We start from the raw sequence: 24,204 nt of genomic DNA, 5'->3' as shown, positions 1-24,204 counted from the left end.
ACTCCTTCCCGGTCCCGGGGTCCTCCCCGCCTCCCCGTGCTGCCTCGCCCCCACTGCCCACACCTTCACATCCCCAGCCCAGGCCCTCGCACTAACGTGCCCGGTGTTGGGCACGTCAATGACCTACGGCCCCCAATCACAAGCACTCACTGCTGCACACAGAGCACGCGCGGAGCGCAGAGCAGAGGCTGTGAGCGCAAATGATGTTTCAGCTCCACACCCAGAACTCACAACCGAAACGCAGCCCCACCCCACCCCGCGAGCCCCCGTGGCTGGACAGCGCCATGGACACACCTCAACACAGTGAACACGACTCGCAGGCTCACCGCGTCGTGCGCTCCACACGCGCCATGCGTTCGGCCCGGGCGGTCAGCCAGTCACACACACAATATGCACAAACGGGCATCCCACACGACGCCAAACAACGCGGGCACACACAGCACCTCTGCTGAAAAAAATCATGAAAACCATTACGCCACACCGAGGCCAACGGGCACATCTTGCAAATGGTACCCACTCATCAGGTCCTCCCATGTGCGGGGAATCCACGCCACAGACCTCCACCTTAACACACGCAACATGCGTACATCCCACCAAGCACAACCACACCCACATCTCAACCACACCTGATTTCACCTAGAACGACCCAACATCTCTGTGTGCCCCTGGGATTCGAACTCAGGGCCTGGGCGCTGTCCCTGAGCTCTTTCACTCAAGGCTGGTGCTCTACCCCTTGAACCACGCACAATTTTCTGGTGGCTTACGAGAGGGCAGAGTCTCACGGCCTTTCCTGTCCGGGCTGGCCTTGAACTGCGATCCTCAGATCTCAGCCTCCTGAGGAGCTGGGATGACAGGTGGGAGCCACTGCACCCAGCTTATCCTCACTTCGTGTGTGTGTGTGTGTGTGTGTGTGTGTGTTCTACATGGGCTGGTCTCAGCCCCTAGACCCACTGGGATTACAGGCGTGCGCACGAGCCTCACTAGCCAAATAAGCACATGGCTGGCAAGCATAGATCCCTTTCACATAGCCCTTAGTATGGAAGGCCCTGGTCCCCAGAAAACCCCTCAGTCCCCCATAACCCAGGACAATTAGTCACTCTACACATTGCTCAAATGAGTCATGCCTGGATCCTGATAGATAAACTAGATAAACACTAGTGATAAAACCTGAGCTGCTGGTGTGTGTGTGTGTGTGTGTGTGTGTGTGTGTGTGTGTGTGTGTGTGTGTGTCCACCACATGGCCCAGAACTAAGACAATCCTAGTCAGAGTTCCCCCGGAGATCCTGACTGTCTTAGGTCAAAGTGCCTTAAAAAAACAACAAAGAACAGGGTGCCAGGGGGTTCATGGCTATAATCCCAGCTACTCAGGAGGCTGAGATCTGAGGATCTGGGTTCAAAGCCAGCCCTGGCAGGAAAAGCCATGAGATTCAAATCCCCAATTAACAGCCAGAAAACTGCAAGTGGCATGGTGGGAAAACAACAAGTACAACAACAACAACTAGTGAAGATCTGTCAATACTTTCCAGAAAAAAGATAGAGAGACCTGAGGACTCTGACTTTGGGGCTGTAGTTTTGGCAAAGCCCTTTAGTTCACCTGAGCTGCTTGCTGGGCCAATGGTGTCAAAGAAGCCGGGATCAGGCAGAGCAGGTCTGGAAGGAGTAGCCTCTCCCTCAGGACTGTGGCTGTGGGATCCAGACCTCCCCCTCTGCCAGGCTGTCAGCCTGTCCCCCACACCCACTCCTCCCCCATCCTGCCTGAGACACTGTGGCTGGAATCAAGAAACCACCTGCCTTGAGCCACTACCTTCAAAAGCCTCTCATTCCGTCCTAATGGGCCGAGGCGCCCAGGCTGCCCCACCCTCAGGGCGGAGCAGGCATCCGCCTCCTCTGTGGAGCTTAATGCACATCAAAAGAAGCTCTCTGTACCAAAATAGCTCTCGCAGGCCTTGCTGGGGCAGCCTGAAATTATACCAAGAGAGTTTTCTTTTAGGTGAGGGCATGGTGCTTCAAAGGCTCTTGCTCCAAATGCACCTGTGTGTTTCTGGGAGGGACGAGCGCTCCATCCTTCCCTGCCATTGTTTTCCGTGGGTTGCAACAGCTTCTTGTCTAGTGCCAGCTGGCTGAGGGGATTGGATTGTCTCTATGGAGGCCTGTGGGAATAGGGCGTGGGATGGTGGAGATTTGATCGTGGGTGATGGAGGGGGGGAGGAAGGGCACAGAGTGACCTGAAGACAGGGGGACAGCAGGGGCAGTTACAGGGTGAGGGTTGGGGGTTGAGAAGGATAAGACAGACAAACATACCCTTAGCAGGACCGGACACAGCGGTAGAGACCCAGGGTTCAGGAAGGAAGGCTACAGGGAATGATGGGAACTCCCCAGAAATGCCCTAAAATAGAAGAAGGTGGGGAGGGGGTGGAAGGGGAGAAGGGGTGCTGGTAGTTCACTGCTAGCTAATCAGGAGGCCGAGACCAGAGAGGATCATGGTTCAAAGTCAGCCCAAGCAGAAAAGTCTGTGAGACTCTTTTCCTAATTAAGAAGCAAAAGGTCAGAAGTGAAGCTGTGGCTCAAGTGGCAGAGCAGTAGCCTTAACTGGAAAAAAAAAAAAAAGTTCAGGAATAATGCCTAGGCTCTGTGTGCAAGCCCCAGGACTGGCACCAAAATGAATGAATGAATAAATAAATAAATACATAAATAAAAGGAAGCAGAGGGTGGACAGTTTAGGGATGTGGAGAGGGGGTCGGTTTGGGAGGATGCTGGTTTGTAGGCAATCTGAGCGTTTCTGCATAGAAATTGTAGAAGAAAACCTAAAGGCATGTGAAAATGTGATCTGTGGATAAGGGAGAAGAAAGGTTAGGGAAATAGGACTCAGAGTGGGAATCTGGTTTTGTAGCACTGATTGGAAACATACCCAAACTCGGCTGCAGTTCTCCCTGCCCAGGGCACAGTCCCCAGCACTTCTTTCTGTTTCTAGCTTCCAGACTTCCCACAGTGAATTTGGGATTGAGATTTTGTTTTCCAGAGCTGAGGATGGAATCCAGGGTCTCTCGCCCTTCAGTGTCTGTCACCGAGCTACATCCCTGCCTCTTCTGGAATCCGATTTCTATAAATATCACAAAAACATTTCAGAAGGTGACTCATCGGCCATTTATTGAGTCCTTATTAAATTCAGTGGTGTTGGGGCCACAAAGAATGCAACGAAGTGGGAGCTACCCCCCGGCCACTCTGGTTATCCTTGAGTTATGGTGCAGGACTGGGACTCTGTGCAAAGATCAGGAACTCTGGAACCAAGCAGACTGATTGGATTCAAGTCTGCTTCCTGCAGCTGTGTGACCAGAGCAAGTGACTTGATCTCTCTGATTCTAGGTTGAGTCATTTGTGGAACAGGGTGACAATGGCACCTGCATGGACTGGTGGAGCTGATCTACCAGGACACTGCCAAGCGTCACCGGCACAAGGCAAAGGAACCTGAGTATCAGCTGCTATGGTTATTAGTGGTTAAGGGCTTGGCCTCTGGAGCCAGCCTGTCTGGGTTCAAATCTTTGCTCAACCTTGGGAATTAATTTCATCTCTGTCTCTACCTCACTTTTCTAATCTGTAAAATGGGGATGAAAGCTATACTGCCTTTTTCATGAGATGATTAAGGGGGATAACTATGGTTTACCCAAGTAACTGTGGGTTGAAATGCTTAGAAAAGAGCCTGACATATACAAAGTGCTCAGGACTCGTTAGTTAACACTAATTCTTATTATCATTACTGTTGGAGAAAACAAAATGGGAGTGAAGAGCAGCAGGATAAACTGGGGAGGGTCATGGGGGAGGGTATGATGTAGGAGGCTCCAGGATGGCCCTAATATCTCTCTCTCTCCCTCCTTCCCTCTACCTCCTCCTCTCCTCTTTCCTCCTCCTCTCTCCTTCTTTTCTTCTCCCCCCCCCCCCTTCTCTTCTCCCCTGTCTTCCAGTCTACACTGTCCTGGTCCTTTAAGTTTTAAAACAAAGCCCCCCCCCCCCCCCCCCCCCCCCCCCCCCCCCCCCCGCCATGTGCTGGTGGCTCACACCTGTAATCCTAACTCCTCAGGAGGTTGTGATCCCAGCTCAAAACCAGCCTGGCCAGGAAAGTCCTTGAGACTCTTATCTCCAATTAATGAACCACCAGAAAACTGGAAGTGGTGCTGTAGTTCAAAGTGGTAGGGCACTAGCCTTGAGCAAAAAGGACTCAGGGACAGCGCTCAGGTCCTGATTTCAAGTCCCACGGCCAAAAAAAAGAAACACACACACACACACACACACAAAACCCCAAACCAAACCAAAACAAAACAAAAACCCACACGAAAGGAGTCACTGATGCCTGGCATGTGTTCCTATCTCCTGATTGGTCCTTCCTGGATTCCAAGATGGCTACCAAGTGACTAACGGGAGAATGGCTGTGAACAGATAATAGAGATACAAAGTAGAGGCTGGGATGCCAAGCATTTCTCCTGCTTTTAGTTCATTCGTGGGCCCAAGGAAGGAGCCAAAGCTTTTTCAGCAAAAGCAGTTTTGAAGCACCGGTTACATGCCCAGCACTGGTGGCTCATGCAGATATTACTTCGGAGACTGAGTACTTGGGGGAGGATTGCAGTTTAAGGCCAGCCCATGTAGAAAAGGTTGAGAGCTCCATTCCCAACCCACAGCTGGTCACAGCACCCATGGCTCTCATCTCAAGCTATGGTAGAGGCTGAGATTGGAGAGACTTAGGTGCCAGGCGAGGCCAGCCTAGCACCAAAATTCTTTGAGACTCTTGCCTGGGTACTGTCCCTGAGCTCTTCAGCTCAAGTGCCACTTCTGGCCTTTTCTGTTTATGCGGTGTTGAGGAATTGAACCCAGGGCCTCATGCATGGGAGGCAAGCACTCTACCGCTGAGCCACCTTCCAGGCCCCTCTTTGAGACTCTTGTCTGGATGAAAACAGAAGCTGGGCTAGCTGGGTGTGTCTGTGATCCTAGCAATTATGGGAAGCCTAAAATAGGTGGATTACAGCTCATGCACTAACTCAGGAGGAAGAAAGACCCTATTCTAAAAATAACAAGTGAAAACCAGGGCTGGAGGTGTGGCTCGATGGTATCTGGTATCAGACACAGTGAACACAAGACCCTGGGTTCAAAGCTTCAGTACTGAAAAAGAAAGAAAGAAAGAAAGAAGCACCTACCACTGTTCACAGTATTTTAAGCCCCTTCTGCAGCCGCTGCCTCCATCATTCTTTGGGTTCGTTAGCTCTGCAAAGAGTGAATGAATGCACATGCCCTGCCTTTGCTTTGTTCTTGAGGAAGGTCAGTGGGCTGCGGTGGAGCAATGCCTTGGCACACAGAGTTGGAAGGCATTATGAAACTTATTTATTTTTGTGCTGGTCCTGGGGCTTGAACTCAGGGTCATTGTTCCTTAACTTTTTCTACTTAAGGCTCTGACTCTGCTACTTGAGTCACAGTTCCACTTTTGGCTTTTTGCTGGTTAATTGGAGATAAGAATCTCATAGACTTTCTTGTCCAAGCTAGCTTCTAACTATGATCCTCCAGAGCTCAGCCTCTTGAGTAGCTAGGATTACAGGCATGAGCCACTGGTGCCCAGCTAAATCACTAAACTTTGATTAGTTCTATCATGTGATTGAGCCTCACCTAATCAGCTGACAATCTTAAAAGGGGGAAGGGGGGACAAGGTCTCCTGAAGAGGAAGGAATTGTGTCTCTAGATCTTCTGCAGACATTTATTCCTGCTGAAAGTTCCAGCCTGCCAGGTTGTCTGGCAAATTATGGACTTGCCAATCCCACAACCACAAGGCTATTCTTAAAATAAATCAAGCTCTCTCTCTCCTCTCTCTCCCTCCCTCCCTTCTTCCCTCCCTCCTTCCCTCTCTCTTTCTCTCTCTCTCTCTGTTGGTCCTTGGCCTGGGCACTGTCTCTGAGCTTGTTTTGCTTGGGGCTAGTGCTCTACTACTTGAGCCACAGCACCACTCGGCTTTTTCTGAGTTGTTTATTGGTGATGTGTCACAAGGACTTTCCTGTCAGGGCTGGCTTCAAACCCTGATCCTCAGATCTCAGCCTCCTGAGTAGCTAGGATTACAGGCATAAGCACCGGTGCCCAACTAACCTCCTTCTTGTTTTGAGACAGTGAGCCATGTGAGAGAATTATCTCTTCAGAAAATAAATACAGGAAATTATGCAAAACAAACTTCTCTGCACTTTGGACTATACTACAAATGGAATTTTAGAGACGCATTTATTTATTTATTTTTTGGATAAAACAAATGGCTGTTATCGATGATCTCAAAAGCAATATTTGTCTTCCGTATCTGCAGCCTCCAGCATAGCCTGTCTTCGGAGTGGCCTGTCTAATGTGGCTGGGGGGGGTGGGAGGGGGGAGGGAAGGGACACAGGGGGAGGGGTGTCAAATGTCTTGGTTTGAGGTTTCTCAGGAAAGAGGGCTGGGGAGGTGACCCCTGGAACAGAACTCATACTTCCACAGCACCCCATACCCCCAAGCAAAAAAAAAATTGCTTTTCCTGGTTAGGAGTTGTTATTATTATTAGTTTTTTAAAAGAAACATTCACGCAAAGCCAGGTGGAAACAGGCTGGACCCGCTGAAAACGCCCGAGTGCTTTGGCTCGGGGTCTCCGTGAGGTAATTAGCTGTTTTTTCCGTGGTGAGTGGGCGGCTCACTCCTCAGGCTCCGGGCGGGGCCAGCAATGATGATGCCATGACAGGCAAGCCCGGGCAAGGCCGCGGCCGGGGCTGGAGAGGCTGGGACTACGGGGCGAAGGCCGGGGTGCAGGGAGAGCCCCTCCATCCTGCTCCCGGGACATCAGGCTCCCCACTCTCCTCCCTCACCCCTGTGCTGTGCCCCTCATTCCCTTCCCCAGAGGGTGGGGGCTGCCAGAGCTCCTGGAGACTCAAGTTGACCCCCAGAACTTGAGGATGTTGGTGGGTGTCTGCAAAGAAACAGATTTTTTTTCATATCACCGGTGACACAGGGCTGGGCGTGAAGCCCCCCCACTCCCAATTATCATTTGGTAGGTTCTGGGAGGGTTGGAAGGCTGGATTGTTTCCTTGTTTTGTTTCGCTGGTCCTGGGCTTTGTCCCTGAGCTTCTTTGGCTCAAGGCGAGCACTCTACCATTTGAGTCACAGCGCCACTTCTGGCTTTTTCTGTGTATGTAGTACTGAGGAATCGAACCCAGGGCTTTATGCATGTTAGGCAAGCACTCTACCATTAAGCCACATTTTTGTTGTTGTTGTTATGATCTAAAATGGTATTAGCTGGGTGCTGGAGGCTCATACCTGTAATCCCAGCTACTCGAGGTTGAGATCTGAGGATGGAAGTTCAAAGCCAATTCTGGGCAGGAAAGTCTGTGAGACTCTTATCTCCAATTAACCACCAGAAACCCAGAAGTGGCACTGTGGCTCGAAGTGGTAGCCTTTAGTAAAAGAGCTCAGGGACAGTGCCCAGACCCAGAGTTCATGCATCACAATATTCCTCCCCCCAAAAAATTAAAGGTATTATCTGTCACCTCTGTAATCCTAGCTCCTCAGGAGGCTGAGATCTGAGGATGGAGGTTCGAAGCTAGCTCAGGCAGAAAAGTCTATGAGACATTTGTCTCCAATTAACCACCAAAAAGCCAGAATAGCTCAGGAACAGCACCCAGGCCCAGGAATGGCACAAAAATAAATAAAATACAATAAATGAATTGTGTTAACTATTGAAAGCTGTATTATGAGGAATAGGCTGACCTCATGCCCCAAGGCAAACAGGCCGTATACTCACACAACGTCAGGAGGCGCTGTGCACCAGAACGGGGCTTAGGGGACCAAGGAGGTGGGTGAGACCTGCTACTCCAGGCAGCGGACAGCTTCAGTGCTTGTGTCTTCTCGTAGCATCTCTGAGTATGGGGGTGGGGGGGGGTTAATCAAAGAGGTTCCTTTCCTCCCCTTCCTCACATTGAAAATCGCTGGGCTGGAGACAAGATAGTTTGTTTCTGGCCTGTGGAAATTCAGAAAGAATTGGCTTTTCCCCTCCGTCTCAGCACAGCTGGGGGAGTCCTGCTCCCCTCCCTCAGATGGAGGCTGAGCCCCATCCCCACGCCACCCCCCACCCAGCAGCCCTCAGGGGCTGGGGCTGCACCTTTGGTAATGAAAGGTCTTTTCTTAGTCAGCCTGCTCCAGGGCCCCAGGGGACTTTCAGATGGATTTGCTGAGCAAAGGATTTTTCTGCGTGCCGGCCAGTGACTCCCAGGCTTTGATGTTGACTAGTTAGTTAAAAAAAAAAAAAATCAAGCTGTGTTCAGAGGAGGAAGTTGGGCCCTGCTGCGGGACTGGGGGGTGGGGGGGCCCCACACTGCTTCTTTGTGTCCAGTTTCCGCTTTGGGAACTGAGAAGGGACCTGGGTCTACCTCACTATTCACTGTCTCTAAAGGAGCGTGGAGGTCATAGATGCCGGGACTGTATGCATTTATTATTATTTTTGATGCCAGTATTGGGACTTGCTGGTCCCTTAGCTTTATCATTCAAGGCTCTGCCCTAGCCTTAAAGCCATGCCTTCACTTCCAGGTTTTTGCTGTTCAAATTGGACATTAAAGTTTCACAGATTTTTCCTGTCTGGGCTGGGTTCCAACCATGATCCTCATACCTCAGCCTCCTGAGTAGCTAGGGTTACAGGCTGAGCAACCAGCACCCAGCCCAAAGGGTTCATTTTGTAGGCACAGAGCCCTAAGTGCAATGTACAAGTGGTAACTGCAGACTTAGCAGGAAGAGATCTGGTTAAAGATGGGGAACAGGGCCGGGTGCTGGGGGCTCACGCCTGTAATTCTAGCTACTCAGGAGGCTGAGATCTGAGGATCACAGTTCAAAGCCAGCCAGGGCAGGAAGGTCCGTGAGACTCTTATCTCCAACAAAACTGGAAGTGGCGCTGTGGCTCAAGTGGTAGAGGGCTCACCTTGAGCTGAAGAGCTGAGGGGACAGCGCCCAGGCCTAGAGTTCAAGCCCTATGACTGATTGAAAAAAAAAAAAAAAAAGATGGCGGACAGGAAGTGGTCGAATCTGCCTTGCTCCCTGCTGTTCTGCATGGCTAGCAGCGCCACTGCAGATTCATGCTCATCTCAGCCCCTGTGCATTGGGAGGGAGGGAAGGGATGGGGTGATTCCAGTGTGAGCAGATGAGCTCATCTTTAGGCCCTTTCTGAACCTCTCGCTGAAGGCAGAGATCTCCAGGCCCTAGGCATGATGTGTATAACCCCTCCACCACTTTGGGGGTCATCAGAAGGCTGGTCTAGCTGGGAAGCCTGTGGGGAGAAGCCTCTTGAGAGGTGTGTGTGTGTGTGTGTGTGTGTGTGTGAGTGAGAGAGAGAGAGAAGAGAGCGAGAGAGAGAGAGCGAGCGAGAGAGAGAGAGAGAGCGAGAGGAGAGGAGAGAGAGAGAGAGAGAGAGAGAGAGAGAGAGTGTTCTGGGCCTTGAACTCGGGCCTGAACACTGTGTCTGAACTTTTGTGCTCAAAATTGGAGAGAAAAGTCTCTCACGGACTTCTTGCTAGGGCTGACTTCAAACTGCAATCTTTAGATTTCAGCCTTCTGGGTAGCTAGGATTGCAGGTATGTGTGATTGGGATTGGCTGTCCTGGGAAACTTTCAAGGCCAGCTCCTAGGACTATTTTTTCAAGTATGATGGTATCTGCTACCTTTGGGTGCTTGTGGCTCTTCTGCAAAAAGACAACCCCCATAATGTGTTCAAGGCTTGATAATTACGAAAGAAACACATAGCTAACAGGATCAAACCCAAAGTCTTCCTCTGGCTATAGATTCCAGGGGAACCCCAGAAACTCGGGGTCCAGTACGCATACAACACCCTACAGGATCACAGGAAATATGGCCGTCACCCCAGATGTCCATGGCATAGACGGTGTAACCGGTTACCCAGAAATGGCTGCATAAACTTGTAATCACATGTTGGTGCCTAACAAACCATATCAAAATACACAGTGGCACCAGGTGCCCGTGGCTCATGCCTGTAATCCTAGCTACTCAGGAGGCTGAGATCAGAGGAAAGCAGTTCGAAGCCAGCCTGGGAAGACAAATACGAGAGACTCTTATCTCCAATTAACTAGTAAAAATCTTCAAGTAGAGGCGTGGCTCAAATGGTAGAGCATCAGCCTTGAGCAGAAAAAGCTCAAGGGTGAGTTCAGGCCCCAGTACCGGCAACCAAAAACAGAAAACATAGTGGCATGGGTTCTAGCCCCAGTACCGAAAGAAAAAAGGAAACAAACAGCTCAGCTGTAATCAAAACCATTCATTTGCTCTCAGTTTTATATTGTGGGGACTTATCTGCTCTCCATGCGGCATTAGCCAGGGAAATTTGATTGTACCAGATCAGTTTCCAAGATGGTCTCCACATGGTGGCCTAGATGCTGCCAGCCACTGTGGGTGATTTCTCCCAGCCTGAGCTGAAATTGCTGGTCGTCAGGCTCAGATTTGGCTACAGACTCCCTCTCCAGTCCCAGCCATTTGTTCTCTGTAGAAGTTGGGGCATAGGGGTGTGTGTGAGGAGCAACTGGCTGGTAGTGCTTACAGCTGAGTCCTGATAGTGATGCTTACAGCTGAGTTCCTCTGCTGCTGGTGCTTATAGCTAAGTCCTTCTGGTGATATATATAGTGGAGTTCTTCTTTGGGACTCAACCTTGGATAAAGGCACTCTCTGCCTAAGGGCCCATTCCCCCTGCAGTAGGGGAAGCCACATCAGAAGACTATGAAGTGGTCCTCTGTCAGTCATCTGGATCCATCCATGCCAGAGCTCCCTGTCCAGCTCCACATAAGCTGAGACGTCTGTAGGGTCTCTGGTCTCTGTCAGCGCCATTCTTCTTTCTGCCACACTGTTTCCTTTATACCCAGATGCTCGTGGATGACAGATGCACCCTCTCCCCACAATAGCCATCCTTCAAATGAAATCTGTACTTCCTGCATTTTCTGGGAAGCCTGACTGAGGAACTCACGAAGGTTAAGTGATTTCGTGGAGTCCTGAGGAATCCTTTTCCTAGGCACAGTGACTTCTGGGTGCCGGGCTAAGCCCTTTGCTTACGTGATCTTACTTCATGAAGATCAGAACTTCATGCCAAAGGAATGGGTTTCTAAGGATGATGTCTCAGCTTTAGGTGGGAGGTTGGTGGGGGTGGGGCTGCAAATTTGGTCACCAATTTTTCTTTCTTTTGCCAGTCCTGGAGCTTGAACTCAGGGCCTGGGCACTATCCCTGAGCTTCTTTTGCTCAAGGCTAGCGTTCTACCACTTTGGGCCACAGCCCCACTTCCGGCTTTTTCTGTTTATGTGGTATTGAGGAACCGAACCCAGGGCTTCATGCATGCTAGGCCAAGCACTCTACCACGGAGCTACCTTCCCAGCCCCTCACAAGTTTTTCTGTGATACCCTCTGGTCAGTCCTGGTCCTGGCGCCAGTGGGAAAAAGCCCCCGCTCTCAGGCCAGGGCTCCCAATCACCTTCTATAAAAGCAAGTGGTCATGAATAGGATTGTTCTGCTTTTTCTGTGAAGTCTCCCTTGTTGGGAGCGCCTGTGAGGTGATTTCTCTGAAGGCCGGCTTGCCTTGTGTGGACTCCCCAGAGCCTTTCTCAGAACTGCTACCATTGTCCCCACTTCCTCTCCCTTCCTGAGTAGCTTGCACACAGAGCACTCACCATCAGCGCTGTCCTTCTGGCCTCAGCTCCTGTCACCTGGCTCCTCGGTCCTCTTCATCTCCGTCGCCCAGGTGGCGGGAACTGCCAGGACCCTCCTGCTGCCCTCACCCCAGGCTCAGTCTCTGTCCATCCTTAGATACCTCCTTCTGGAGCATGCCCAGGCAGCAGGCTGCGGCCAGGACTTGCCCTCTGGTCCTTGGGAACAAGTCCTAACATGCCTAGCTGAGGAGCAGAGGAGGCCGGAAGGCTACTTCACCCAGGGGACCCCACCCCCCCAGTCCTGGGAGGCCTTGGCCCATGTTCTTCTGTGGACACAAAATGGTGATTTTCAGGTTGTTTGGGGGCAGGCTAGGGACCTGGGGTATGTGACGAGTATGTGTGTCATGTGTCTGTCTCTGAATGTGTGGTGTATGGATGTGCATGTATAAGTATGTCTCTGTGTATGTCTGTATGTGTGGCTGTGTGTCTCTATGTGTGTGTTTTATGTCAGTGTGAGCATCTCTGTATATGTATATATGTATGCCTACATGTGTATGCACTTGTCTGTGTCTGTGTGTCTGTCTGTCTACATGTGTATCTGTGTGTGTGTGCTTGTGCGCATGTGTGCGCACTTGAAGTCAGAAGGGCCTTCGGCTCCCTTGCCCCCTCAGGGCTGATGTCCTGTCTGGAGCGTGTGCCTAGCCCATGGTCAGTGCGTGTGCATGTGCACGGCTGCAACATTAAAAAAAAACAACACAGTAAAGAAGAGATAGTAAGTGCTTCATAATATTTGCTTGAATACTTTTGTGGTGTAGTGGGGACCCAGAAGTTATTTTAAAAATGGACTTCCCAACCTTAGCAACAACAAAGAATTACTTCACTGTGAAGCTCAGGACCATAAAATGTCAAATAACTCACCACAAGCCTTCATTAAAAATGTGTTTTCCAATAAAAAATGTAATAAAAAAAATGTTTTCCCCGCAAAGTAAGCAGTCAGACAATGTCAAGCCTATTTGAAATGCCTGCAGGCCAAGAGAGGACTAGCACAGCAGGAGGGCTTGCCTGGGGGCAGGGGGGGGGGAGGAGCTGGGGTGGGCAGGGTGGGCAGGGTCCCTAGCCCAGATCCAGGCCCCTGCTTAGAGCCAGGAGGGCCAAGGATGGGAGACAGGTTCTTCCCAGCCATCCCCCCCCCCCCCCCCCCCCCCCCCCCCCCCGCCCAGGCTCCATGCTCCGCAGATCAGGCCGGTCCTCCCTGAGGTCAGCTGCATTAGAGGAAGAACGCTGGGCATGTCTGGGCAGAGATTTCCAGACAGCTCGAGCCTCAGCTGTCAGAAACTGTAGCCACCCCAAAGCCAGATTCTATTTCTATTTTGTGACATTTCTTTCAGACGAACACATCATTGACTATAATGTTCTTTTTTATTAACTTTGTTTCCCCCTGGGACAAGGTCTCACTATTTAGTCCAGGCTTGTCCTTGAACTCACCATCCTCCTGCCTCAGCCTCCATGGGCTTCTGCCACTTTTTTTTTTTTTTTTTTTTTTTTCTGTTGTGGGCTTGAACTCTGGGCCTGGGCACTGTCCCTGAGCTCTTCAGCTCAAGGCAAGCACTCTACCACTTGAGCCACAGTACCATGTCCAGTTTTCTGGTGGTTCATTGGAGATAAGAGTCTCACGGAATTTCCTGCCCAGGCTGGCTTTGAACCACGAACCTCAGATCTCAGCCTCTGGAGTAGCTAGGATTACAGTGTGAGCCACTGGCCCCCAGCTTCTGCACCATTTGAAAAGCAAAAATTGTCCATTTGAAGAGGAGGGAGGAGGCAAAGGTGAGCAGAGACAGTGGAGGTGTATGGGTCCTCCACTTCTGCCTGTCAGGAGCATCAGGGGGACACTTCTGGAACTGCCCTTTGTCAATGTCATCCCTCTAAACTGCCTGGAAAGGAGGGGGTGGGGGCTGGGCTTTTTTCTCCCTCTGAAAGGCACCGGAATGGAGAACAAGCAGAGAGCTCTAGGCAGGATGCAAAGGACCGGCCCCAACTTTCACTTGCTGTGCTAGCTCAGTCAGATCACAGGACTTCTCTGAGCCTCCTTCTATGTGAGGGTACCCTGGAGAGAACTGGGTCCCCAAATTGGTCTCACTTCCCTTTCTCTCAGGCCTGCTGGCTTTGTCCTGGCTGAGGTGAGGGAGGTGGGGTTGGGGAGGAGGGACGGGGCGACTGGTTCCCAGGTCTGCTCCTCATTTTCCCTGGAGGATCACCGTGGTGGCTCTGAGCACTGGGCCCCAACTCCTCCTTCGCTTCCTTGAAAGCAGCCCTTTCACTTGTGCTAGCTGCGTGGGCCTCAGTTCCCCCTCCCGTGAGATCGGGGATTGATCAGCCCCAGAGGTGCTTTGTGAGGGTGTCTGTGAACCCCAGATGCCTTGTGATGCACCAATGGCTTATTCTAGAAATTGCTCAGTCAGGAGCACTTTTTTTAAATATTGGTGGACTTTTACTTATTCATGTCTTCCCTCTCTCTCTATTCAGTGGCGTCTGGTGGGCCCGGGAGTCTGAGGGGACAAGTCAATTCCCAAGAAGGAAAATGCAGAAAGGCAGATTTGGGGTTTGGGGTTGCAGGTGTGGAGATCAGGGCCAGCACATCGCGGGGGGGGGGGGGGTTGGGGGAGGGGGAGGGTTGGGGGAGGGCTAGGGGGGGTTGGGGGAGGGCGGGGGGGGGGGGAAGGTTCCCGACCCGCGGGAGCGGCTTCCCGGGCACCGGGTGCGGTGCGGAGAGGCCCGTCCTACCCGGGGGGCGTGGCCTGTTTATAAGCGAGGCGCCTGGTCCCGCCTCCTGGCGTGGCCGATGTGTTTGAGGCTTCGGGTCTCCCCGGGGGCGTGGCCTGTGCATACGAGACATCAGGCCCCGCCTCCAGGGGCGTGGCCGAGGCTTTAAGTGCGCGGTGCGCTGGGCGCAGCCGGTGAGTGAGCAGCTGGCGAGCTGGGGCTTGGAGTGGCCGTAGTCGCGCGCGCCCCGGATTCACCCCGAACAACTGAGACCTTGGAGCAGGTGAGGGCACGGGACGCAGCAGCCTGGGCCGCGGCTCCGGGCGGCGCCCCGCGGGTCCCTGTGTGTCCGCGTACGGGGCGGGGGGGGGGGTCCTGGGATGCCGCGTCCGCGCGGTGTCACAGGTGTTCCCGCGGCAGGTGAACGACGGGCGTGGGTCCGGCGCGCTGGGTGTGCGCCCGCGGGCGTGGGTTGGGTGACGGTCACCGAGCCCCCTCACCCTGGGGGATTCGGCGGCGACCGAGGGATCAGGAGTCGGAGGGATCTCCAGTTCTACTCGGCGGCTCTTGAGACCCCGGAGGGCGAGGGGCGGCGCGGAGCGGGCCGGCCGGGAGATCCGAGGGGGGGCGCCGCTCGGTCGAGGCGTGGGGACCCGGGGGGACCCGGAGTGATGGGGGACGCGGAGCAGAGCAAGTTCATCGGGGACCCGGATCGGCCCTCGGATCCAATCGGCGCCGCCCGGGCCCCGGCCCCTGATGTCCAGGTGCCCTGGACCGCGGTGTCCTCCACCCCGCTGGGCGCTGAGGTCAGCGCGGGCTGTGTCCCGGCCCTCGGGAACGTGCCAGGACACGTCCCCGAAGGGCACACGAAGGGGTGACTCACTGTGACCAGGGGACCCTGGGATCGGACCCCCGCCGCGTTCGGGGCGCCAAGGCACCCCCGAAGTCCCCTCCCTGCCCCGCCTGGGTCTCGGCGGGCCCCTCCCTCCCCGTCAGCACAGTGACCTATTTGGCTGGCACAGCGCGTTCCCAGGGAAGTCGGGACGCTGGGAGGTCCCGGGCCGGTGTCCGGTCCCCCTCGGCGCGCCCTCGGGGACGACGCTACTCCGCGGCGGGAGCGGGGCGGGTCCCGCCGGCCTGCCTCGGGGTGCGCAGGGGTCCCGCCCACCCCGCCCCGGGTCGGCGAGGCGCGGGGGTCCAGGGCTGCGGCGGCGATCACCCGGCCGAGCGGCACCGGAGCGGGGGGTGGGGGTGGCGGCGGCGGCTGGGGTCCGTGCGGGGTGGGGGGATTCGGGGCGCCCCGACCTAGCGCGCCCCGCCTGCCGGCAGGCTGAGCGGAGCCGGACGACGAGTCGCTCCTTGGGTGCCGGCGCCCCGCGCAGATCGGGGCGCACCCGCCCCGTCGGGAGCCCCCCCGGGGACACTCGCGCCTTCTGATTGACAGCATTGTTACTCAAAAGAACCTCAGGACTGGATTTGGCATTTTGGGGGCGCCCGGGCCGCTTCCTGTCTTGGCGCCACCCCCCTCCCCCCCCACGTCGGGTTTCTGGGAGGACGGACCCTCGAGCGGTTCTGTTTTCGTTGCTCCCGTCTATTTTTATTTTCCAGGGATCTGAGTCATCCCGGGCTTTCGGGCGGGAGATAGGTGGGGGGGGCCCGGGCTCCGCGCGCCTGGGCGTGCCCGGGAGGGCGCTCTGCTCTCGGGAGCGCGCGCGCGCGCGCGGTGTGTACGTGTTCGCCCGCGGGCGCGCGCGTGTATGTATGCGCCCGAAGGCGCGCGCGTGTGTGAGCGAGCGTGAGCGCGCGCGGTTTCCCAACCCGGCGGGAGTTTCGGAAGCCGCGCTGGCTCAGCGTGACGTGTTCCAGGCCCGGCCCCTCCCGCCCGCGCCCCCTCCCCTCCCGGCTGGCCCCACCCCAGGGTGACGCGCCGCCCGCCCGAGTGGAAGCACGGTTTTGGCGGGCGGCAGCGCCCCGCAGGAAACTGACTCATCCCGCGTCGCGCGGTGTCAGGCGCTGCCCACGCACCTCCCACCCGCGCGATTTCCTGGAGCCCGGCGCCCCCTCCCGGCCTCGGCGGGAGCTGCAGCCCGCCTGCGCCTCCGGGGAGGCCCCGCCCCGAGGAGCGGCGCACCCGGCTCCCCGCCCCCCCGCGCCGCCTTGGGTGCTGGGGGCCCCGGTTCCGGGCTTTGCGCTTGCCAGTCTCCGGTATTGGGGACTACAGTGTGGCTGAAGCCAGCAGAGGGGCCCGCGCAGGCTCCGTCCCGGTGCCGGGCTCGTGCGGAGGGGTGCGGGAGGGCGCCCCGTGAGGGCGGGGAGCACCCTGTGGAGGAGACCTGAGGATTCCTGCCCCGTGCGGGTCCCATCCGCGCCTAGAAGCCCGGGAAGAGAGGATCCAGCTCCTGGATCAAGCCCTCCCTGACGCCTCCTCCTCCTCTTGCCTGGGGGGCATGGAGCCCCCGCCTCCGTGTGCCCCCTCCAGCACCTCAGAAAAGCCCACTGGGGAAGTGCACAAAATCCCCTTCCCACAGGGTTCCACTGACGGGCGGGGGGGGGGGCAACCAGACTACCCATTTGATTTGTTCCTGTGGTGCTGGATCGGACCCAGCGCCCTGTCCAGTCCACGAGCCACCGGAACGATGGACCCGCATTCTTTCTTTTCATTTTTGTCGTGTGGGGCTTGAACTCTGGGTCTGGGCGCTGTCCCTCAGCTCTTCAGCCCAAGGCGAGCGCTCTACCACTTGAGCCACAGCACCACCTGTATTTTAGGTGATTAATTGGAGATAAGAGTCTCGTGGACTTTCCTTCCCGGGGATGGCTTTGAACCTCGATCCTCAGATCTCAGCCTCCTGAGTAGCTTGGATTACAGGCGTGAGCCACCGCTGCCCGGCTGGGCTTCCTCCTTTTTGTTTTATATTTTATTTTTGAGAGAGGCTTTTGCCGATTCTGCTCTGGCTGGCCTGGAACTGGAATTCCTAATTGCTTAGAACAGCAGTGGCTCCTGCACTGAAGCATAGAAATGTCCCAGCACGGGTGAGGATGGTGGGCGGAGGTGACTTGGGGGCCTTGTCCATGTAGTGGACTTATCCCTTTTGGTCCTGTGATTTAGGGCCAGTCTCCTATCTTTTCCTGGCCTGCCCTTTAATCCTATCTGGGGCCAGCCTTCCTCTCTTCCCTGCCAGTTGAGAGTTGGCTCCTAGGAGGGGGCGGTGTGTGTGTGTGTGCCCCAGGGGCCTGTCCCCAGCGCAGTCCTGTCCCATCTGAGGTCATCCAGCGCTCAGCCTTGGGCCAGGGCAGGGCCTGCAGACACCAGCTCCTGGCCACGTTCCCTCACTTTTTTCCCTTTTCGTGGAGTGGAAGCCCAGTCACTTCTCATTTTCTGTGTCTGTGAAACTGGCTCCTTGGGCACATGGGGGGAGGACAGGGCCTGGGAGGTGTCTAGACTTCTGATCACCTGATATGGGTGGCAGGATGTGGCTCAGCTGGTGAGCAGATCATTGCCCTGCCCTGCCCAGCCCCTCTCCTCCCCTCCCCCCCCCCCCCCATGACACCCTTGGGAAAGGCCCTCACCCTCAGCACCTGTCAGCTGCTGTCTGGGGAAGGAGATGGTCTGGGAAAACAGAAATAACGCTTCTACTTTCCAAGCTCTTCTGCTGCCCCCATCCCCTCTCCAACGGTCACCCTGCGCAGCCTCACCTCTGCACCCATTTTACAGAGGAGGCAAATAAAGCCCAGAGATGTTAAGCCACCAGGGCCACCCAGCAGAGCCTGGATTCAATCCAGGCAGTCTGGCTCTGAATCCACTGGGACCCTGCTGCCCCTCTACCGTCTTCCGGTCCGCCTTGCCCCGTTGGCCTGCATCAGCCTTGTTTCTTACTCTATTTTTGGTAGTATTGAGATTTCAATTTAGTAGGGCGTGGAGCTGGAAGATACTCTTTGATTTGAGCCTGGCCTCCTTTGTTTTTCAGATGGGGCCTCCTGCTGTTCTTTTTGCTGGGATCTCTTCCACCTCTGCTCCTTGAGTAGCTAGCATTACAGACGTGTACTACTACGCCTGGCTACAGCTGTGCCCTTTAAACTCCCATAGGCCCATTTATAGATGAGGCCACTGAAGCCAGAGACCTGAAGCGTCCTTGCTAAAGTTTGGGGAGTACAGAGCCCAGCTGAGGATTTGGGGGAGCTTTTGATTTTGCAGGGCAGGCCGGCGCCCCGCGTGTGGGCAGCTGGGCGGACTGTGTTGGGAGGGCTGCAGGAGGAGCAGCTGTGGTTCATCACTGGGCTCTTTGGAAAGTTGTTGACCTCTTGTCCAGGAAGCTGGCCATTCCCACGTGTTCGGGGCATTGACATGTAAATGGCTACCTCCGGGAGAAACGGACTTTGGCTGACAACACCTGTTGGGCTTGCCTTGTTCAGGCATCTGTGCCCTTCAGCTGTGACCTTGGGGAGCTGGGCTGGCCAGGCAGGCCCCTGCCCCACCCCCACCCCGAGTCTGTTGGTCCTGCCAGAAGAGCAAGAGAGACCCAGGCAGCAAGCACCCAGCTCCGTTCCCCCCATGACCCGGCCCTCCTTGTCTCCACCACAGGCGCCATGTCCCAGAATTCCAGGGACCCCCGCCCCGTCCCGCACCGCAGCAAGGCCTGTCGCTGCCTCTTCGGGCCCGTGGACAGCGAGCAGCTGCAGCGAGACTGCGACGCCCTCATGGCCAGCTGTCTCCAGGAGGCTCGAGAGCGGTGGAACTTTGACTTCGTCACCGAGACCCCCCTGGAGGGCGACTTCGCCTGGGAGCCCGTGCGGGGCCTGGGCCTGCCCAAGATCTACCTGAGCCCCGGGACCCCGGGCGACCTGGGAGGAAGCAAGCGGCCCAGCACCTCCACCGCCCTGCTGCCGGCCACCGATCAGGAGGACCACGTGGCCCTGTCGCTGTCCTGTGCCCTCGTGCCTCGCTCTGCCGAGCTGCTCGACGGTTCCCCGGCTGGGCCTGGAACCTCTCAGGGCCGAAAACGACGGCAGACCAGCATGACAGGTGAGGACAGGTACCGGGAAGGGCCGGGCAAGGGACTCCCAGGATCCCTGGCCTCGGGGATGACCTATCAGGTCCAGCTTGTACCTTGGATAGAGGGAAATGGGGCCCAGAGCAGGGAAGCAACTGTCCTGAGGTCACACAGCAAGACCAACCAGCTAACACTTAAGTGAGTTTATTTTGTCCTTAGAGCAGTCCCGTGTCCCTTTTGCCACCCTTTTATTATTATCACACAATACCAATTCCCCCCTGAGAGAGCGCCTAGCTCCACAGGTTCCTGCCTACACTTAGCCACGTGTCCCTTTGTCCCTGGGGAGGGGTAGTCCCCAGCCTTGCTGACCCGCTTCTGTCTCCACAGATTTCTACCACTCCAAACGCCGGCTGATCTTCTCCAAGAGGAAGCCCTGAGCCGCCCTCTGGAAGCTTCTCGCTCCACTCCCGCCGGCCCCGCCCCTTCGGACCTCCTGCCTTCTTCCTCACTTTGTGCGTCTTAATTATTATTTGTGTTTTAATTTAAACTCCCTCGTGTATATACCCGGCCCTCCCGCCAGCCTCTGGCATGCGTTATTTAAAGAGAAAAGCATTAGGCCGTAGAATGGATTGTTCAGAGGGCTGGCGGTTTTTTTTATTCAATGATATATTATTTAAATCCCTCTCTTCCCAGATGCTCCCCCCCCCCCCCACCTCCTGGGTGCTCAGACCTGAATTCCTTTGCATTTGAGAAGTAACTAGGTAGCACTTTGAAAAGGCCCGGCCAGAGTAGGGATGGTGTCCGAGTCCCTGGCGCCCCTCACCTCCCGTAGGTGGAGCGCAGTGACACAGGCTGGGGACCAGGGACATGGGCCTGGCCTAGCCGCCACACCCCCTGCGGCCTTCGAAGGCAGGGAACTGCCAGGTCCTGGAGCAACCCCCCACGCCCACCTCAAGCCCCTTCTGCCCCAGTGTTTGAGCCTTCCTCCCTGTGGGCTCCAAGCCTCCTTTTTTTGGGGGGCCCCCAGCTGTCCCCCTTCCACAGCTGGCTCTCAACGCCCCCTGCTGCTCCCCCCCCCCCCCCCCCCCCCGTCTTTCCTCCTCCCCATCCCTCCCCCTCCCCTCCAGCCCCTCTCAGCTGTGGATGGCATCTCTGAGCACTCTCCCCCCCATCCCCCAATGGACTGGAGGGGAAAGGTCACCCAGAAAGTAGTGCTCCCCACTTGTACCTCAGGCATCTGGAGCAGCCATGGCCACCTCCTCTTTTAAGCTCTGGGGTTCGAGCCCTGGGGGAGCGGGCCTCCTGGGATGGACCCCCAGAGTCCTGAAGTCATCTGTGATCTCCTGCTCTACCCCGCGCCATGGCACTTTGAGTAGCAGTGGAACATGGCGTCGGAGGCCCGGGGAAGGCGTGCGCAGCAGGCCCACAGGAGCTGCGGGGTGGGTGCTGTCATTCCCAGCACTGAACACTGACCCTCCCACCCCCAGAGGCACCAAAGCACTTAGTGGGTCTGACCCCCAGCCCCCTCCAGCTCCTGAGGTGCTGGCCTGGCCCGCGCCCTCGACGGCTGCCTTCCTCCCAGCCCCACCCACAGTGCTGGCTGTACGCTCCCATCCAGCAGGTGCTTAATAAACGTTTCTTTTTGACTTGCCATATCACTGCTGTGGTCTTTCTGTTCCCACAGTTATGAAAACAGATAGAAGGTGTGTTCTTGGAAGTCGGTTGTATTCCTTATATTTATTTTTGTAGGTTGTGAGGCTTGAACTCTGGGCCTGGGTGCTGTCCCTCAACTCTTCAGCTCAAGGCAAGCCCTCTGCCACTTGAGCCACAGCGCCACTTTTGGTTTTCTGGTGGTATATTGGAGATAAGTATCTCAAGGACTTTCCTGCCCCGGCTGGCTTTGAACCTTGATTGTCAGATCTCAGCCTCCCGAAAAGCTAGGATTACAGGCATGAGCCACCAGTGCCCAGGTGTAAATTTATTTTTATTATTAAGGTGTTATACAGAGAGGGGTTACCAGTCCATAAGTCAGGTCATGAGTACGTTTCATTTTAGACAATCCTTGGTTTTCCCCCAGTTTCCCCCCTCCCATCTCTGCCCACAAGTTACATAGTTTCATTTTGTTACACAGTGTCCACTGAGTACCTGCGCCTTGTTTGTTGTGCTCATTTAAAAAATAAATGTGAAGGGCTCAGCACTGATAGCTCAATGTCGAGTTCAAGTGTTTTGAACTCAGGGCCTGGGCACTGCCCCGACCATTTTTTTCCCTCAAGGCTGGCACTTTACCACTTGAGCCACAGCTTCACTTCTAGCTTTTTGGTAGTTTATTAGAGATGAGAGTCTCATCGACTTTCCTGCCTGAGCTGCTTTGAACTGAGATCCTCAGATCTCAGCCTCCTAGGTAGCTAAGATTACAGGCATTAGCCACCAGCACCCAGCCGTACTTGTGGTTTTAACCTAACACGGTAGATAAGTAAATACAAAGCAATTTCAAAAACAAAAGTTTATGTCACTGTGCTTGCATTCCTCAGCTCAGTTGTGATGGAGCTGTCAATCATTCTGTGGTGTCTGATTTTCCCAACTTAAAATTTGCAACAATGCAAGAATTTTTACTCCATCATTTAACTTGAGCACATCAGTTTTTACCTTTTGTTTTGTTTTTGTCAGTCGTGGGGCCTGAGCTCTGGGCCTGGGTGCTGTCCCTCAGCTCTTCAGCTCAAGGCTTAGTGCTCTACAATTGAGCCACAGCACCACTTCTGGCTTTTTCTGCTTATGTGGTGCTGAGGAATTGAACCTAGGGCCTCATGCATGCAAGGCAAGCACTCTACCACTGAGCCACCTTCCCAGCTCCATTTTTACCTTTTTTTTTTTGGGGGGGGGGGTCCGTTCGTGGGGCTTGAACTCTGGGCCTGGGCGCTGTCCCTCAGCTCTTCAGCTCAAGGCTAGCACTCTACCACTTGAGCCACAGCGCCACTTCCGGCTTTTTTTCTTTTTGCTTATATGGTGCTGAGGAATCGAACCCAGGGCCTCAGGCATGCAAGGCAAGCACTTTACCACTGAGCCACCTTCCCAGCCCCTTTACCTTATTTTTGAGGAGGCAGATGTTTTTTTTCACAAAATAAAGGGCAGGGAAACCCAATTTCACAACACAAGGTTCCCAGGGATATCCAGGCAAGTCTCAGTAGGACACTTTCCCCAGCAAAGTCCTAAAGCAAGGGGGAGGGGCTCGGGCCTGTGCACTCTGTCTCTTGCAGATCACCATCTTTATAATCAGATCCTGAAGCTGATTTTTGGTATGTCCTGCCTTTGGGCCCTGAAGTAATGAGTGTCTGTTAAACCGCTGTTGTGGAATTCTATCTTGTGCATCATGCTTCATATGGGGCCGATCCTCTTGGAGGCTTCTAGCAAAGGCCACCAACACCACAGCTTCATCCTTACCATTGTATCCTTCAAGCCTTAACATCTCTTGCACCTAGCATTGTTCCTCCACTGCATTCGTACCTTGTCTCTGTCCCCAATACCCGCCTGGCTAAGGCTTGGCTTGGATCAGATGCTGCCGCCATGCTCACCACCAACATTTGTGTTCTAATTGTCTAGTCACTGGTGAGCAATCCCTGACTTCCTGCCATTCCTGGTGCCAACTCTCTTAGTTGTTGTGGTGGTTGTTTTTCTCTCTGAGACAAGGACTTGGTGTGCAGGAGATCTTTAGGGTGTATTTCGTGGACACTCAGGCCGGAGTGTAGCGAGCATGGGAAAGGAAAGGGAAAGCCAACAAAGGTGCCAGGGAGCAACTTCTGTGGGTGCAACTGAAGCTCACACCTGCAGTGACTTCTGGGAAAGCACATGGAGCGGACCTCCTGGGACCTCCTGGTATTGTCTGTTGAGGGCACTTAACCAGGTGTGTGTGGGGGGAGGGGGGGACGTGTCTATGGGACACTGAACCCTGCAGCTGTGGGGGTGCCCCAAGGGCCTGCTGCAGGCTCCCTAACACTGTCCGTGCTTGCGGGGAGCCAGGGAGGGAGGGAAGGTGGGAAGGTGGATGGGGATGAGGCGTCCACGGTGGCAGCAGTCAGGATCTGATCTCCAGAAGAACTTCCTGGCGTTGGCTCTTTTTGCTCCCGCCCAGTGCCCAGCAATGGGGGCTTCCGGAGGGAGGGCAGGTCTTGGCCCCTCTCCTTCCTTCACTGCTAGATTCCAGCATCTAGATAGAAAGTGCTAGTGCCTTGTGGAGGTTCAGTGATCATTTGTCATGGCTTGAATCTCCTGAGCTGACCAAATTGCTCTCTGTGCCTGCTCCATTCCTACCTACCTCACCCCATCCTGGTGCCCCGGGCACTGGCCCTGCCCTTCATGACTGGACCCCTGGGCCGTCCGTCCCTTACACCGCCTCCCCCATCCCCAAAGCTCTGTGTAGCCTCCATGGCTTCCCTAGCAGCCTTCCACATGGCACTGTTTTCCCTCCGGGCCCCAGATCAGGCACCCAGGCCCTGCCCTACCCAGCCCTAGAAAGTGTCCATCCAGGAGTGAGATCCACACAGGGCTGCAGGTCATGCTGCCCCCTGATAAACCAGAAAGCAGAAGCATCGCAGCTGGGCGACAGGTTCTAAGCAGAGGCTGTGGGGCCCAGCCTCATGCTCCACAGACCCTGGTCCTTCATGATGAGTTTTCTCAATGATCTGGAAATAGCGCCACCCAGGGAGCCTCTAGCTGAGCTCCAAGGTGCCCACTCTGCCTCCTCCCTACTCCCCCCCCCCTCCCCCCCCCCCCCCCCCCGCCACCCCAACTGAT

General features: G+C 55.1%; 2 protein-coding genes and 1 long non-coding RNA gene across 3 annotated transcripts; 1 reads left to right on the top strand and 2 right to left on the bottom strand.

Annotated features, from left to right (window-relative positions):
- Nucleotides 1-6,404: 6,404 nt before the first annotated feature.
- On the bottom strand, nucleotides 6,405-11,868 carry LOC122111422. Its single transcript, XR_006148009.1, has 3 exons — nucleotides 11,690-11,868; nucleotides 7,787-8,002; nucleotides 6,405-6,955 (listed from the first exon to the last, which is right to left on the bottom strand). It is a non-coding gene; the product is annotated as an uncharacterized LOC122111422 (long non-coding RNA).
- A 2,577-nt stretch (nucleotides 11,869-14,445) lies between these two features.
- LOC122111144 (WAS/WASL-interacting protein family member 3-like) lies at nucleotides 14,446-15,875 on the bottom strand. Its single transcript, XM_042683879.1, has 2 exons — nucleotides 15,434-15,875; nucleotides 14,446-15,326 (listed from the first exon to the last, which is right to left on the bottom strand). The coding sequence occupies exons 1-2, from the start codon at nucleotides 15,873-15,875 to the stop codon at nucleotides 14,446-14,448; spliced, it is 1,323 nt and encodes a 440-aa protein (XP_042539813.1).
- On the top strand, nucleotides 14,627-20,491 carry Cdkn1a (cyclin dependent kinase inhibitor 1A). Its single transcript, XM_042684189.1, has 3 exons — nucleotides 14,627-14,711; nucleotides 19,008-19,448; nucleotides 19,804-20,491. The coding sequence occupies exons 2-3, from the start codon at nucleotides 19,013-19,015 to the stop codon at nucleotides 19,851-19,853; spliced, it is 486 nt and encodes a 161-aa protein (XP_042540123.1). The 5' UTR covers nucleotides 14,627-14,711; nucleotides 19,008-19,012; the 3' UTR covers nucleotides 19,854-20,491.
- The last annotated feature ends 3,713 nt before the right edge of the window (nucleotides 20,492-24,204 follow it).

The sequence above is a fragment of the Dipodomys spectabilis genome, unplaced genomic scaffold (assembly GCF_019054845.1).
Source record: "Dipodomys spectabilis isolate Male_0828 unplaced genomic scaffold, ASM1905484v1 ptg000085l, whole genome shotgun sequence".
NCBI lineage: Eukaryota > Metazoa > Chordata > Mammalia > Rodentia > Heteromyidae > Dipodomys > Dipodomys spectabilis.
Note: the sequence above shows the minus strand (reverse complement) of the source record. Positions and strands in the feature narration are given on the sequence as shown.